We start from the raw sequence: 16900 nt of genomic DNA on the forward strand, positions 1-16900 counted from the left end.
GGCTGAGTTCCCAACCAGTAACCACTGTCAATCTTATCCAGGTGAGTGAGCCACCCTGGACCTCCAGCACTAGGGGAGCCTCCAGATGTCTTCAGTCACAGCCAGCAACACATACCGTAGGAGATCCACTCTCTGGGCCCAGCCAACCCACAAAATAATGATAGATAATAAATAAGATTGTTCTAAGTCATTAAGTCACACAGCAACAGATAACTAGAACAGATGTAAAGACCTTGGCTCAGAGTGGAATATCCATCAATTAATACCAGTCTTCTTTCTTCTCCAGCTACATATTTCAATCTGAAAATCTTCCTCCCTGGTCTCACTTTGGGCCATCTCTTCTCCCCACAGTTCTCCTACCTGGCACCTTCACTTAAGTCTTTTCTATTGCTCATGACCCAGTCGCAATCCCACCACTGACACCATGAAGCTTTCTCACTGTCTCTCTGTGAGGACAGCTGGCTTTCTTTGGAGGAGCCACCCTGACATTGGTCAAGGCCCATGACCCCAAAGAGTACTGCCTGCAGATCCCCTTACTTGTTAAATGTGACTGCTTTCAAGATATAGCCATTGTAAATTGTATGCACCTAACATGAGAACACCCAAATACATAAAATAGTTAATAACAAAACAGTAATATAGCAATAGTAAGGGACTTTAATACACACTTACATCATTGGTCAGACCGTCCAAACAGAAAATCAACAAGGGAACAGTGGCTTTGAATGATACACTGGACCAGATGGATTTAACAAATATATTCAGAACATTCTAACCTAAAACAGCAGAATACGCATTCTTTTAAAGTGCACATGGAACATTCTCCAGAATAGATAACAATAACATATTAGGCCCCAAACACATCCTGACAAATTCAAAAAGATGAAAGTTGTACCACGCATTATGAAACAAGAAATCAATCAAAAGAAAAAATCTGGAAAGAGCACAAATACATGGATATTAAGTAGCATGCTACTAAACAATGACTGGATCAACCAAGAAATCAAAGAAGAAATTAAAAATACATAAATACAAAAGAAAATGAAAACACAGTGGTCCGAATTCTTGGGGATGCAGCAAAATTGTTCTAAGAGGGAAGTTTATAGCAATACAAGCCTACCTCAAGAAGCAAGAAAAATCTCAAATAAACAATCTAACCATACACCTAAAGGAACTAGAAAGTGAACAAACAAAACTCCAAAATAGCAGAAGGAAAGACATAATAAATATTAGGACAGAAATAAATAACCTAGAAACTAACATAACAAAACAAAACAACAATAGAACAGATCAATGAACCCAGGAGCTGGTTCTTTGAAAAGATAAACAAAATTGATAAACCTTTAGTCAGACTCATCAAAAACAACAACAACAAAGAAAAACAAAAACTGAGAGAGAAAGATGACTCAAACAAAATCAGAAATGAAAGAGGAGAAATAACAACCAATACCACAGAAATACAAAGGATCGTTTATTAATATTATGAAAAATGATATACTAACAAATTGGACAACTTAGGAAAAATTGATAAATTTCTAGAAACTTATAACTTCTAACAAACAAAAGTCCAAGGCCAGATCACATCACAGGGGAATTCTATCAAACTTTTAAAGAAGAGTTAATAGCTATTTTTTTCAAACTATTCCAAAAACTAGTAGAAGAGGAAAGAGAACTTCCAAATTCATTCTATGAGGCTGGCATTACTCTGATACCAACACCAGATAAAGACACCAGAAACAAAGAGAACTACAGGCTAATATCTCTGAGAAACATAGATACAAAATCCTCAACAAAATATTGGCAAACTGAATCCAACAATACATTAAGAAAACCGTTCACCACGATCAAGGGAGATTGATTGCTGGAATGCAAGTGTGGTTCAGTATCTGCAAATCAATCAGCATGATACATCACATCAATAAGAAAAAGGAGAAGAACCATATGATCATTTCAACAGACACAGAAAAGGCATTTGACAAGGTACAGCATCCATTCGCGATAAAAACTCTCAACAAAGTGGGTTTAGAGGGAACATGCTTTAACATAATTAAGGCCATATATAAAAACCCACAGATAACATCACACTCAATGGGGAAAAGCTGAGCTCTTTTCCCTAAAGTCAGGAATAAGACAAGGATGTCTCTCTCATCATTTTTATTCAACATAGTACTGAAAGCCCTAGCAACAGCAATCAGACAAGAAAAGGGAATAAAAGGCCTCCAAATTAGTATGGAAGAAGTGAAACCTCCACTTTTTGCAAATGATGTGATACTATTTATAGGAAACCCTAAGGACTCCGCCAAAGAACTACTAAAACTGATAAATAAATTCAGTCAGGTTGCAAGGTACAAAATCAAGTCACAAAAATCTGTCGCATTTATATACACTAATAATGAAGCAGCAGAAATAGAAACTAAGAAACAATCCCATTTATAATTGCACCAAAAATAATAAAATACCTAAGGTGCCTGGGTGACTCAGTCAGTTATGTGTCTGCCTTCAGCTCATCTCCTGATCTCAGGGTCCTGAGATGGAGTTCCACATCTGGCTACCTGCTCAGCTGGGAGCCAGCTTCTCCCTCTCCCTCTGCTGATCCCTCTGCTTGTTCTCTCTCTCCCTCTCTTTCTAGTAAAATAAATAAAAATCTTTTTTTAAAAAAGATAACAAAATACCTAGGAATAAACTTAACCAAGGAGGTGAAAAACCTGTACTCTGAAAACTATAAAACGTTAGTGAAAGAAATGAAGATGACACAATGTGGACTATGGATTCCATGTCTATGGATTGGAAGAACAAATATTGTTAAAACGTCTCTACTACCCAAAGAAATCTGCACATTTAATGCAATCCCTATCAAAATACGAACAGCATTTTTCACAGGACAAGAACAAACAATCCTAAAATTTGTACGAAGTCACCAAAACTCCTTGTAGCCAAAGCGATCTTAAAAAAGAAAAACAAAACTAGAGGAATCACAATCTCAGATTTCAAATTATATTACAAAGCTATTGTAATCAAAACAGTGTGATACTGGCCCAAAAATAGACACATGATCAATGAAACAGAATAGAAAGCCCAGAAGTAAATCTACAATTATATATTCAATTAATCTTTGGTAATGCAGGAAAGAATATACATTGGGGAAAAACAATCTCTTCAACAAATGGTGTTGAGAAAACTGGACAGTAACATGGAAAAGAATCAAACTAGACCACTCTCTTAAACCATCCGCAAAAATATACTCAAGATGGATTAAGGACTGAAAGTCTCACAAGACCTGAAACCATGATATCCTAGAAGAAAGCTCAGGCAGTAATGTCTCTGACATTGGTCATAACAGCATCTTTCTAGATATGTCTTCTGATGTAAGGGAAACAAAAACAAAAATAAACTATTGGGACTATATCAAAATAAAAAGCTTCTGCACAGCAAAAGAAACAATAAAACTAAAAAGCAACCTATGGAATATTTGCAAATGACATATCCAATAAAGGATTGGTGTCCAAAATATATATAGAACCTATAAAACTCAACACCCAAAAACCAAATAATCCAATTAAGAAATAGGTGTAAAGGAGCACCTGGGTAGCTCTGTCGGTTAAGTGTCCAAGGCTTGATTTCGGCTCAAATCATGATCAAGCTCCACATCTGACTCTGCGCTCAGCATAGAGTCTGCTTGTTCCTCTCCCTCTGCTCCCCCCAACTTGTACTCTCTCTCTCTCTCTCTCTCTACAATAAATAAAATCCTTTTTTTAAAAAACGGGCAGAAGACATAAATAGGTAGTTCTCCAAAGAAGAATTATAGATGGTCAACAGACACATAAAAAGATGCTCAACATTGCTCATCATCGGGGAAATGCAAATCCAAACCATAATGAGATATCACCTCACACCTGTCAAAATGGCTAAAATTAACAGGACAAGAAATAGCCATTGTTGGCAAGGATGTGGAGAAAAAGGAACCCCCATGCACTGTTGGTGGGAATGAAAACTGGTTACAGCCACTGTGGAAGGCAATATGGAGGTTCCTCAAAAAATTAAAAACGGAACTACCCTATGATTCAATAATTGTGCTACTGCGTATTTACCCAAAGAATATGAAAATTAATTTGAAAGGCTACATGCACCCTTATGCTTATTGCAGCATTGTTTATAATAGTCAAATTTTTTAAATTTTTTTTATTTATTTATGATAGTCACACAGAGATAGAGAGAGAGGCAGAGACATAGGCAGAGGGAGAAGTAGGCTCCATGCACCGGGAGCCCGACATGGGACTCGATCCCGGGTCTCCAGGATCGCGCCCTGGGCCAAAGGCAGGCGCTAAACCGCTGCGCCACCCAGGGATCCCCCTATAATAGTCAAATTATGGAAGCAACCCACGTGTCCACCAATAGATGAACGGATAAAGAAGAGGTGTGTGTGTATACACAACACACACACACACAGAGAAATATAGGAATATTATTCAGCCATAAAAAAACAATGAAATCTTTCCTTTGCAATAACATGGATGGATCTAGAGGGTATGATGTTAAGCAACATAAGTCAGTCAGAGAAAGACAAATACCACGTGATTTCACTCATATGGGGAATTTAAGAAATAAATGAACAAAGAAAGAGAGACAACCAAAAAACAGACTCTTAACACTAGACAAGAAAACAGATGGTTACCAGAGGGGCTGTGGGGGGATGGGAGAAATAGACGGTGGGGAGTAAAAGGACACCTCTCATGATGAGCCCTGAGTAACATTTAAATCGTTGAATCTCGAGCGGTGGTTCGAGCGGCCGAAGCAAGATGGGTCAAAGTCAAAGTGGTGGTCATGGCCCTGGAGGTGGCAAGAAGGATGACAAGGACAAGAAAAAGAAATATGAACCTCCCGTACCAACTAGAGTGGGGAAAAAGAAGAAGAAAACAAAGGGACCAGATGCTGCAAGCAAGCTTCCACTGGTGACACCTCACACTCAATGCCGGTTAAAATTATTGAAGTTAGAGAGAATTAAAGACTATCTTCTCATGGAGGAAGAATTCATTAGAAATCAGGAACAAATGAAGCCTTTAGAAGAAAAGCAAGAGGAGGAAAGATCTACGGTGGATGATCTGAGGGGAACCCCAATGTCAGTAGGAACCTTGGAAGAGATCATTGATGACAATCATGCCATCGTGTCTACATCTGTGGGTTCAGAACACTATGTCAGCATTCTTTCCTTTGTAGACAAGGATCTGCTGGAACTAGGCTGCTCTGTCCTGCTCAACCACAAGGTGCATGCTGTCATAGGAGTGCTCATGGATGACACAGATCCCTTGGTCACAGTAATGAAGGTAGAGAAGACCCCCCAGGAAACCTACGCTGATATCAGGGCATTGGACAACCAAATCCAGGAAATTAAGGAATCCGTGGAGCTTCCTCTCACTCATCCTGAATATTATGAAGAGATGGGTATAAAGCCCCCAAAGGGTGTCATTCTCTATGGTCCACCTGGCACAGGTAAAACCTTATTAGCCAAAGCAGTAGCAAACCAAACCTCAGCCACTTTCTTGAGAGTGGTTGGCTCTGAACTTATTCAGAAGTACCTAGGCGATGGGCCCAAACTCATTCGGGAATTGTTCCGAGTTGTGGAAGAACATGCACCATCCATTGTGTTTATTGATGAAATCGATGCCATTGGAACAAAAAGATACGACTCAAATTCTGGTGGGGAGAGGGAAATTCAACGAACGATGTTGGAACTGTTGAACCAGTTGGATGGATTTGATTCAAGGGGTGATGTGAAGGTCATCATGGCCACAAACCGGATAGAAACCTTGGATCCAGCACTTATCAGACCAGGCCGCATTGACAGGAAGATTGAGTTCCCCCTGCCTGACGAAAAGACTAAGAAGCGCATCTTTCAGATCCACACAAGCAGGATGACGCTGGCTGATGCTGTGACCCTGGACGACTTGATCATGGCTAAGGATGACCTCTCTGGTGCTGACATCAAGGCCATCTGCACAGAGGCTGGTCTGATGGCCTTGAGAGAGCGTCGGATGAAAGTAACAAATGAAGACTTCAAGAAATCTAAAGAAAATGTTCTTTATAGAAAACAAGAGGGCACCCCCGAGGGACTGTATCTCTAGCGGACCAGAGTTGCCTTCAAGGAGATGGTTGGGCGTGTCCTGACCCCTCCAAGGGAGGAGGTGGGGGAAGCCCCCGGAGGAAACCATGTTCCAGTTGATCTTTCTTAGCAAAACCTCCCGTGTACCTTTTTGCACGTGATGTGTAGGACACTCCCTGGGCTGCCTTCCTCTGTGGGTCACGTGCAATGCTCTGTCCCCAATAAAGCATGCTCCCCCTCCAAAAAAAAAAAAAAATCATTGAATCTCTATATTATACATCTGAAACTAATATAACACTGCATGTCAACCACACTGGAGTTAAAATGTTTTTTAAGTGTGATTGTTTTGTCCCTGAGTGTACACGCATCCGTGAGGAAAACAATCAGCGCTCAACGTCTTTTGCTTCTAGCAGGTGCGCACAAGTGCTTTGCCTTTCCCTGGGCAGGCATCACCAGGAAAGGGTTACCTGGTGGCCTGAGGATGATCACACTGAACCAAGTGAGCGTGGTTTCCAATCAGAAACCTGAGGGCAGGAAGTCAATGACTAGTTTGCTTCCTGGACCTGCATCCCTCACACTTCCCGCATTTATGCCCCGCTAGGAAGGATCAAGGAACAGTGAAGTCCCTAGGAAGGATCAAGGAACATTGAAGTCACTGGGACGGATCAAGGAAACCTGAAGTCACTAGGAAGGATCAAGGACCACTGAAGTCACTGGAAAGGATCAAGGAACCCTGAAGTCACATATCAGAAACACACGAGGTCTGGATAAATCCACAAGAGCATTAAACTAGGGTAAGCAGGGTGGTCTGCGTGGTCCCACTGCTCTAGAACAGTAAGGAGGGTCATCCTCATGCCTGCCCTGTGTGGAGAGGACAAAGGTTAAAGTCAACTGGTCCTGAACGGGTAACGTATACTTTTATCAGAACTTTCCGGTTATTCTCTTTTGAACGTTGTGTACATTTGAAGTCACCGGATGTCTTTATGGAAGTTCATGCTGGACAGTGGCTGTGGTTGCTGAAGCCTCAAGGACTCCAGGACTGTCATCCTGTGAGGGCTTGTGACCTATGTGACCTACGTCCCACCTCCCAGGCTGCGCAGCACCGGGCTAGGGTGCTTGGGTGGGCTCCAACACACCCCCAGGCTTCTCTGGCAGTTCTCTGCACCTAAAACATGCACCTTGCTTTACCAAAGTAATCGGTCCCTCGCCATGTGCCCAACATGCCCGATATTGTAGACACAGAAAGGAAGAGACACCGTTTCTGTCGCTAAAGGAGCCTTAGTCTGGTGGGAAGAGACACGTGCCCCAAACAGTGTGAAACAGGAGCAATTTTCACCTAAGACTGCCAGGGCTGGGTGTCCAGGGGGTGCGCACAGGACCGGACGTGGAACCAGGGTCTCTCCTCTTTTAGGAGTAACCGAGTCCCCACTAGCCTTTTGTCCTGTCAAGCACCTGCGCCCCATCCCAGATACGACGAAGGCTGTGGCCGGGGCAGGGGTGGGGGGAGGCGAGAAGCCTCAGAGCCGGGACCACAGTGATGGCAGGGACCATCCTTCGTCTCATGTGTCCTCGCTCCATCTAAATAGGGCCCCTAACCGGCGCTGGTGAGAGGGGGAGCGCCGGGCTCCCCCGTGTGCGGTCAGCGGGGCTGCGCAGGCCACCGAGGCCCGAGGCCCGGCTGAGGGCTCAGCCCCCGACGGCAGCCTGAGCGCGACTCACCTGCGGGTGCGAACCTCCCTGTGTCCTGCCAAGAACAGAGAATCTCTGATTTTCTACCGTGGTTTGTCTTAGTTGCCTCTCAATCAATAAGTTGCCTTATTGATTCATTTACTTTTTGCCATTCTTTTATTGTGCTTTTTTTAAGGATTTTATTTATCCATAAGCAGAGACACAGGCAGAGGGAGAAGCAGGCTCCCTGCAGGGAGCCCCATATGGGACTCGATCCTGGGTCTCCAGGATCACGCCTTGGGCTGAAGGCAGATGCTCAACCACTGAGCCACCCGGGTGCCCCTTATTATACATTTTTATGGTAAATTGTCTCAGGCAGGAAATAAACAGAAAGACAGGGAGGGAGGGAGGGGAGCTGTGCCAGACACAGGGACGGACAGAGATTGATAGATAGATAGATGGATGGATGGGTGAGAGCTGCCAGCTGCCGCGCAGAGAAGAGGGTGAGGGACGAGCAGAAGCAAACAAGACAGAGACTCCCCATGACAACCTGTGACCTGGCATTCACCCCCAGCTCCGCCCCTCAGGAACTTTCCTGAGCACCGGGCTCCTGAAGGCAGCTAAGCCGCCCACGGCTGCATGCCAGGCCTCAGCCTTTCCATTCCCTGCCGGGCACGCAGCCCAAAGCTACACTCACGATGGAAGCAAACAAGGAACCAGCCAAGGTGTCCTGAGTGCTCATCGGGCGGAGCAGCTCCTGGGAGTCGGGCAAATCCTGGCTTTGGGACAGACCCACAGCAGCCCGACTGGTGGAGATGGAGAGCTGCTAAATGCATCACGGAAGCTGAAACCAAAAGCCGAAGGTCCGTTCTCCAGAATCACAGAACCTCACAGCTGCGTGGTGACCAGTTCCAGGGAGGTGGTGCGGTCTTGCCTGGGTCTCAATGCATGCTGCCATTTCATATTTCACTTATTTTGATCACACTCGTACACACATCCGAGCAGCTTTGTGATGATGTCCTGAACTGCCAAGGACATTGTACAAGAGTGAGGCCTGGTTTGAGGCCTTGAACTAATGTCTATTCTATGTTTAACAAATGCCTATTGGGTGAAGGAGCACCTGCAAAAACCAATAGTATAGACACCTCTGCATTCCAAAATCCTGAACAAATTAGACTTTTGACTCTATAAAGTCACAATAGAGTTGGTTTTAATATTTCAAAATCTAGGTTTTAATACTTCAGAACTTCCCATATTGGTGCTCTGGCCCCTCTCACACCCCAACTTTTCCTCTCGTGAGGGGTCTCCTGTCTCCACTCCTAAGTCTCCGTAGTTGTAACATTTGTTGTCAGGCTCTTGCTTAAAATTATTGACTTTCATGGACTCCATGATTTGAAGGTTTTTGTCTTGTATGACATATTTATTAAAAAGTAATTTCAAAAAAAAAAGAAGAAGTAATTTCTTTTACAAGATGTGGTAAGGCAAAGATGGCACCCCAATAAAAGAATTACTGGATCATACAGTATTTCTAATTTTAATTTTTTGAGGAACTTCCATACTGTTTTCCACAGTGGCAAATTCTTTCTCCAACCCTTGGATTCGTGAGTTGATTTGATCAATAGGATACAGTGAAAGTGAACATGATAAGACCTCAAAAAGCCTTGTAGCTTCACTTGTGATGTCCTGGAATATTGCTGTCCCTATAAGAAGCTCAGGCTGTTCTGCTGGAGAGCCCATGAACAGCCTCAGCTAACCAGCAGATATCTTCAACCAGCCTGAGTAGACCCTGGAGAGTGACCCCAGACAAGGCCCGTAGAAGGATGACCCAACTGAGTCCAGACCAAATGGCAAAATATTTGGCGAATATACAAATGTTGCTTGGGATGGTGTGTTATGCTGCAATGATAGATAAATAATCGATAGAGAAATTGTCACCAGAAGTGAGGTACCAGCTTCATAAAAATTGCAAGAATATGGCACATCTTTGCAACCAGGCAAGCTGAGTCTGGAAAAACAAGGAGGAAGCTGTCAGCAAAGTTCAGGGGGAATGGCAGCGACTGGAAAACCACTAAGGAGATTCTTATTTAAGGTCAGAAAACATGTGATGCATGTTATGTAGTGGGGGCACAATGGAGGACAGTGTCATACGCGGCAACTTGGAAAATAGAAAATGTGTTTAATAACCTTGCAGCTCTGGCTAGAACATCTCTACGTGGAAGGCAGAGGGTCAGTTGAATGCTTTTGCTGAACAGGAAAAGATACTGCAGAAAAGGGGTGAGCTAAGAGAAACCGTGGGTTTGTGAGCAGAATTCAGAGTGAAGGTCGAGGGCCCGGGACTCACAAGGTCGGAAAATGAAACTCAGCCGAACAAGAAGGCATTGACCCAGAGCAGTGTGACGTGGCCAAGTCGCAGGAGGCCTGCCTCAGAATGAATGTGCAGGTGTGCTCGGGAATGTCGGATTCATGGGAAGCCCACGAGTCTTTAAGGGAGCTGGACCAACCAGCCCCACCTGCTTAGACGAACAGCGGCTGGGACGGGTCCGATGCGAAACACCTCCAGATGCCTAAATTCCCATGGGCAGGAAGCAGACTGAGAAAGGGCCTGAGCTACTACAATGGCCCTTTTTCTGGAAAAGGAAGGACTTCTCAGTGACTTATATGAGTCCAAAGGGCCAAGCCAAGAGCTGTGGCCCTGAGAGCCACTCCCAAGGAGCAGAACTAGGCCCTCCCCACGGAACATGCTCGCCCCCCAGGCCCAGTTGGGCCTCAGAATTGCTGTGTGCGCCTGACTGCCATGTGCCCTGACCCCTCCCCTTCTAATATGAGGGCCCCATGTACCCCGTTATAGGTTGGCGATGAGCAGGCAAGTCGCTTTTTAGCTCATAAGTGTCCAGATAAAGAGAAACGGCACCTGAGCGCCTGCCTCGGAGCCTCACATATATCTGGACCTGCTCCAGAGCACGAGACAACAGGTTCTGAGCCCAGTGCCCTGTTGGGGAGCCTTCAAGGACTCTCAGGCTGAGCAAGTGTGGACATTGTAAATAATCGTGGCCAAGGGGCGTCTTTGGCTCAGAGAGTGATCCCAGGGTCTAGGATCAAGTCCCACATCGGGCTCCCTATAAGGAGCCTGCTTCTCCCTCTGCCTGTCTCTCTGCCTCTCTCTCTGTGACTCATGAATAAATAAATAAAATTTTTAAAAATAATAATAATTGTGGCTGAAGAGCCAAATGGGGTAGATTAAAAATAACCACAAAAATTTTTGCAGCTCCTTTCATCAAGAGGAGAGAGGGAGATTCACCCCCTGAATCTGCCTGCCCCAACACCTGCTTTATAAAGTTCATAGAAAGTGCTGGAAATGACATTGTACACCTTCTAGGAAAGCCCGGAAGAGATCTTGCACCTGGCACTCCTGTTCCCCTGGAAGCACCTGCTGCCACTGCCACGTAGGAAGCCCAGGCTCACCTGGCCATGTGTGGGGTGGCCCCCCCGGCCGTGGGGACCACCCACCAGACAGCCGCAGCTGCGGGAGTGCCCCCTGGCCAGGCCATCAGAACCTCCCAGCCCATCTCCCCCCAGACTGCTGAACCACACAGTTCGAATAAATGGTGGATTTTGAGCAAATAAGTTGTTGTGATTTAAAAATAGGTGTTACTTGAAGAAATAGTTATTATTTGAAGCTGCGAAATTATAGACTGCTCTGTTACACGACCGAAAATCATTAAGACACAAGAAAAGAACCCTTGTTGTCACCATGGTGACCGTTAAATGCCAAGGACCAGGATGCCGCTGGCAGGGGCATGTGGGATTTGAGGGCCATGCTAAGGGTGTCAGACTTTTGAGGCGGGCTAGAAGTTGCCATCCAAAACCATGTTTCTAGAACTTTGATGTCCTAAGCGAGACAATGTTCAGGCCACCTCACGGGGGTGGCAGGCCGGGGAAAGGCAAAGCCCATGAGGGACTCGGCCATTGGGAGCCCTTATTCATGAATCCAGAAGCAAGAAGCCTGAACACCCAGGGACAGAACCCAAGAGGGACTTAAAGCTGGGGTCAGCGTTGGCCAACGTGAATGGCCAGGTGGGAAGAGATGCCTTTTGGTAAATGTCAGGCCCTTCCAGCATCTTCCAGCATCTGTGGTGTGTTACTCAGTTTCACTGCGCCAGGGGGGCCCGGACCTGCATGTCCGACTTCCTTTGAGAAGCTCCACATGTGAAAAATGAAATAATTCAGAATTTAAGGTCAACTGTGGAATGTACTTTTTCTGCGTCTGGGGGTGGAAGAGACTCATTGAAAAACAAAACAAAACAACCTTCATCATATAAGGAAGAAGGGACAGGAAGCTCGGAGAGGGAGGATTTATCTGTTCCTATTAAGAAGGCAACTTTGTAAACAATCCTTGTGAGTTTTGGCTTCGCTCCGCAGCTCACAAAACATTAAGGACTGTCTCTTGAGCGAGACAAACAATTCCAGCACCCGGAACCTTCCAGACACTGGGTTGGGGTTGTTTACGGTTTTGTAGGGGGAGTATCGTGGTGATGTTTGCTGGGTAGTGGTGACCATGTTGAGGGGGGTGGGAAGAGAGGGAGAGAGAGAATGGCAAGGGAAAGTAGATGAAAGACATGGAGACTTTAAATGGGACTGTCCCAGAGTCTGGGAGATGGGGCTCCTGTGCCTCGCTCAGCCCCCCTTCCTCACCATACTGTGTTTTCCCTCTTCTTCCTCATACCTCTGTGTTTGTAATTACAAAAGTATCTAATACTGTGTATGTCAAAGAGGAGGAGGTGAGCATCCTCCTCCTACCCAGTTCCTTGAATGATGGTTCTCAGCTCTTAGTATGTGCAAGGACCACCTCGGTCAAAAACACAGGTTAAAAAGCACGTATTCCCGGGTCCCACCCCCAGAGGGTCTGATGTTTGGGATCTGGAGCAGGTCCGAGAGTCCTCACTTAGAGCAAGCCCCCAGCCCACCCCAGTGATTCTCTGCTAATGGCCAGTGAACTTGGCGTGAAGATGAGCTGTTTCGAGCCAACTAGTGCTGACTGCTTGATGTGCGCCTTGCACACTTACCTATGCACACAGCAGCTTGCAGAAGTGGACACGTAGTGCGTGATGCGGATCATACACAACACAGACGCTCAGACACGGGACCACACTGCATGTGGTCTGTACTTCTCCCTGCCAGCCCACACAGCCACCAGCCGGGGCCCCCATCTGTCATAAAACCAGTCTTTACTGGGCAACTGAAGAGAGGGTTTAGGACATGCTTGTAGGCTGCTTCCTGCAGCCCCACACTTGGTGCCCTCTCTACCTTGCAAAACCTGCCCACGCCGGCCCCGCCTCCCTGCCAGACACATGCTACCCCCTCCGGCTGGTCCTTGTCTATAGCTGGCGACAGATAAGGCTTTCTGGTGCCCTGCAGATGGCCTTTAACTTATTCCCCGGGGTCATGAATATTGTGCGGTGAGTCATACTCTGATGCGGTTCTCTGTGTCTTGCCCATCAAAATACCATGACTGGGTGTCTGATAGCACAAACTCCATTGCCACCATCCCCCGCCCCAGAGGACTATGGCAAGAGCAAAGGTCTTGGTGTCAAACAGGCTTGAGTTCAACTCAACACTCCCGTTCACCAGTTGTATGTTCTTAGGCCAGTCAGTTAAACCTCAGAACCTCAATTTTCTCACCCGTTAAATGGCTGTAACGACGCTTTACTCATAGTCACATCATAAGGGTTAAGTCAAATGACACAGGGAGAACTTTACCCACAGTAATCTTTCAGCAAATTCATTTGTTCAGCAAGTATTAGTTGCAGGCCCGTTTACCTCCCCCCCCCCCCCCCCCCCCCCCCGACGCATTGCTTAGCTGGGCTCTACTTTCCTCTGCCAGGGGTGGTGCTGGACGCGGCCCTGGAGCTGGCCTGGAGGCAGAGCGTGAGCAGAACTAATGGACACTCCCGCCCTGATGGAGCCCACGTTCCAGTGGTGGCTGTCACCGTCCTTGTTGTTATTTCAAGGCCACGTACCACATGAATTGATTGATGAATTAATTTTATCTTTGTGATGGAAGTAAATGATGAGTCAGATGACTGGGCAAGGTTTCCAGGCACCTTCTCTAGGCACCAGGGCTATAGAGATGTGTCTACACCTCATTGGGATCACATGCAATTCCGGTTTCCATGTGTGGCCTTTTGTTATTTTACTTCATTATATTTTACTTCGTTTCATTTCATTTCATCCCATTATTTTTATTTTATAGGTAGGCTTCACTTTGGGGCTTGAACGCACGACCCTGAGATAAAGACCTGAGCTGAGATTAAGAGTGGGACACTTAACCGATTCTGCCATCCAGGCGCCCCACATGTATGACCCTTTAGATACATGGCTCTATATAAACTGGTCCCACACCCAGCCAAGTGGCCAATTCCTTCAAGGGAAGGTAGACACTGCGTCTTTCTTGGTTCAGTACTGCGAGGGTGAGGGTGCTGCCAATGTTCCTGGGTCACCAAATTCCAGACCAGCCAGCTGAAGTCGCCACATGGTAGGCTGAAGTCCTGAAGCCAACTAGTGCGCGCTACAGGGATCTTTTCTGGGACTGCGTGTTTTGTTTTACTGCAAACATTTTAGACAGTTTAGTATGTATTCAAGAAGTTGTTGTGTGCAGAAAAAGTTCAAAAGAAAACCCAAGAGATACTCAGGACTCCAGAAAAAAAACGGGGAATGTTTTTGGGGTAGTGAAAGCCAGGAAAAATAATTTCTACAACTGTTTCGAATAAGACTCTGTGTTATTTCAATTGTTTTGTGTGTGTGAGTGACTGATTGTAATTCAGCCACAAGTGACAGAAAAACGGAGTCTGAACACAGCAAGCTTAGACGCTCTGCTATATGCAATGCAGCTAACCCCTTTTTGGAAAAAAAAGATATGTACAGTTTTTAGCAAAAGAAAATCTGTTCCTTCCCACTAAATAAATGTGGGATAAATATTTAAAGAATATTGGCTTAAGGGGAGGGGGATTACCTTTGTGGCTGCCCAGAAACCCTTATGCTGGGGTCCTGTCCTGGACTGAGGTTCCGTCTGGGTGTCATAAGGGTCCCATCAGATGGGATTAGGTCCGCACCCATTTATTAATTTAAAAAGGTTAACCAGGGGTGCCTGGGCGGCTCAATCAGTGCAGTGTCTGTCTTGGGCTCAGGTCATGATCTGGGGTCCTGGGATCCAGTCCTGCATTGGGCTCCCTGCTCCATGGGGAGCCTGCTTCTCCCTCTCTCCACTCCTGCTCTCTCTGTCTCTGTCTCTCTCATATAAATAAATAAAATTCAAAAGTTTAACCCAGTGTTTGCGTGCTTCTTCATTATTGAGCACATATGTGCTGGGAGGTCCTAGAAATGCAAAAATGAGCCCCCCCCCCCCAAGCTCAGAGACTAGGGGGGTGAGGGAGCACAGGGGCGGGTCCTGCAGGTCCCCCAAAGGCCGCCAGAAAGGCCAGAAGGGAGGCAGCGCCCCCGAGGCGTGAGCAGCCCTGGGGGATCAGCCCGCGGACACAGGCCAGGCTCCCCGACAGCTCCGGGGAGGTGCCCGAGGCCCGGGAGGGCGAGAGCGTGACCCGGGGCCCTGGGGCATCTGCGGGCCCCGCGCGACCCTGCGGCGCTAACGGAGCAGCTGAGACCCGGGCCTGGGGGCGCGGTCAGGGCGGGGGCAGGGAGGGCAGGAGCGCCCCAACACCGCCGCGGGCGGCCCAGGTCAGCGAGGGGCCCCGCCGGTGCTGCGCGGAAGGGGGAGCAGAGGGGCCCCAGGTGCCCCCGGACCGACGCGCATCACCCACCGCAGGTCCCCGCGGGCCCCGGCTTCGGTTCTGACGTCAGCCTTCGTGCCGACTCTGGGCAGAGCACGCACCCGGGAACCCCAGTCCTCCCCCAGGAACCCCGATCCTCCCTCAGGAACCCCGCTCCTCCCCCAGGAACCCCGATCCTCCCTCAGGAACCCCGATCCTCCTCCGGGAACCCCAGTCCTCCCCTAGGAACCCCGATCCTCCCCCGGGAACCCTGCTCCTCCCCCAGGAACCTCGATCCCACCCGGGAACCCCGATCCTCCCCTGGGAACCCTGATCCTCCCCCGGGAACCTCGCTCCTCCCCCAGGAACTCCGCTCCTCCCCCGGGAACCCTGATCCTCCCCCGGGAACCCCACTCCTCCCCCGGGAACCCCGCTCCCCCCCCGGGAACCCGGATCCTCCCCCGGGAACCCTGATCCTCCCCCGGGAACCCCACTCCTCCCCCGGGAACCCCGCTCCCCCCCCGGGAACCCGGATCCTCCCCCGGGAACCCCGATCCTCCCCCGGGAACCTCGCTCCTCCCCCAGGAACCCCGCTCCTCCCCCGGGAACCCTGATCCTCCCCCGGGAACCCCGCTCCTCCCCCGGGAACCCTGATCCTCCCCCGGGAACCCCGCTCCTCCCCCGGGAACCCTGATCCTCCCCCGGGAACCTCGCTCCTCCCCCAGGAACCCCGCTCCTCCCCCGGGAACCCTGATCCTCCCCGGGAACCTCGCTCCTCCCCCGGGAACCCCGCTCCTCCCCCGGGAACCCTGATCCTCCCCCGGGAACCCCGCTCCTCCCCCGGGAACCCTGATCCTCCCCCGGGAACCTCGCTCCTCCCCCAGGAACCCCGCTCCTCCCCCGGGAACCCTGATCCTCCCCCGGGAACCTCGCTCCTCCCCCAGGAACCCCGCTCCTCCCCCGGGAACCCTGATCCTCCCCCGGGAACCTCGCTCCTCCCCCAGGAACCCCGCTCCTCCCCCGGGAACCCTGATCCTCCCCCGGGAACCCCGCTCCTCCCCCGGGAACCCTGATCCTCCCCCGGGAACCTCGCTCCTCCCCCAGGAACCCCGCTCCTCCCCCGGGAACCCTGATCCTCCCCCGGGAACCTCGCTCCTCCCCCAGGAACCCCGCTCCTCCCCCGGGAACCCTGATCCTCCCCCGGGAACCTCGCTCCTCCCCCAGGAACCCCGCTCCTCCCCCGGGAACCCTGATCCTCCCCCGGGAACCTCGCTCCTCCCCCAGGAACCCCGCTCCTCCCCCGGGAACCCTGATCCTCCCCCGGGAACCCCGCTCCTCCCCCGGGAACCCTGATCCTCCCCCGGGAACCTCG

The 16900-nt window shown here is 48.6% G+C and overlaps 1 protein-coding gene across 1 annotated transcript; it reads left to right on the forward strand.

Annotated features, from left to right (window-relative positions):
• The first annotated feature begins 4771 nt into the window (after positions 1 to 4771).
• Positions 4772 to 6348, forward strand: LOC112659172 (26S proteasome regulatory subunit 4-like). The gene has a single exon (XM_035710507.2). It carries the CDS (start codon positions 4797 to 4799, stop codon positions 6117 to 6119), a length of 1323 nt encoding a protein of 440 aa, XP_035566400.2. The 5' UTR covers positions 4772 to 4796; the 3' UTR covers positions 6120 to 6348.
• The last annotated feature ends 10552 nt before the right edge of the window (positions 6349 to 16900 follow it).

This window comes from Canis lupus, chromosome 35, assembly GCF_003254725.2.
Source record: "Canis lupus dingo isolate Sandy chromosome 35, ASM325472v2, whole genome shotgun sequence".
Classification (NCBI taxonomy): Eukaryota; Metazoa; Chordata; class Mammalia; order Carnivora; family Canidae; genus Canis; species Canis lupus.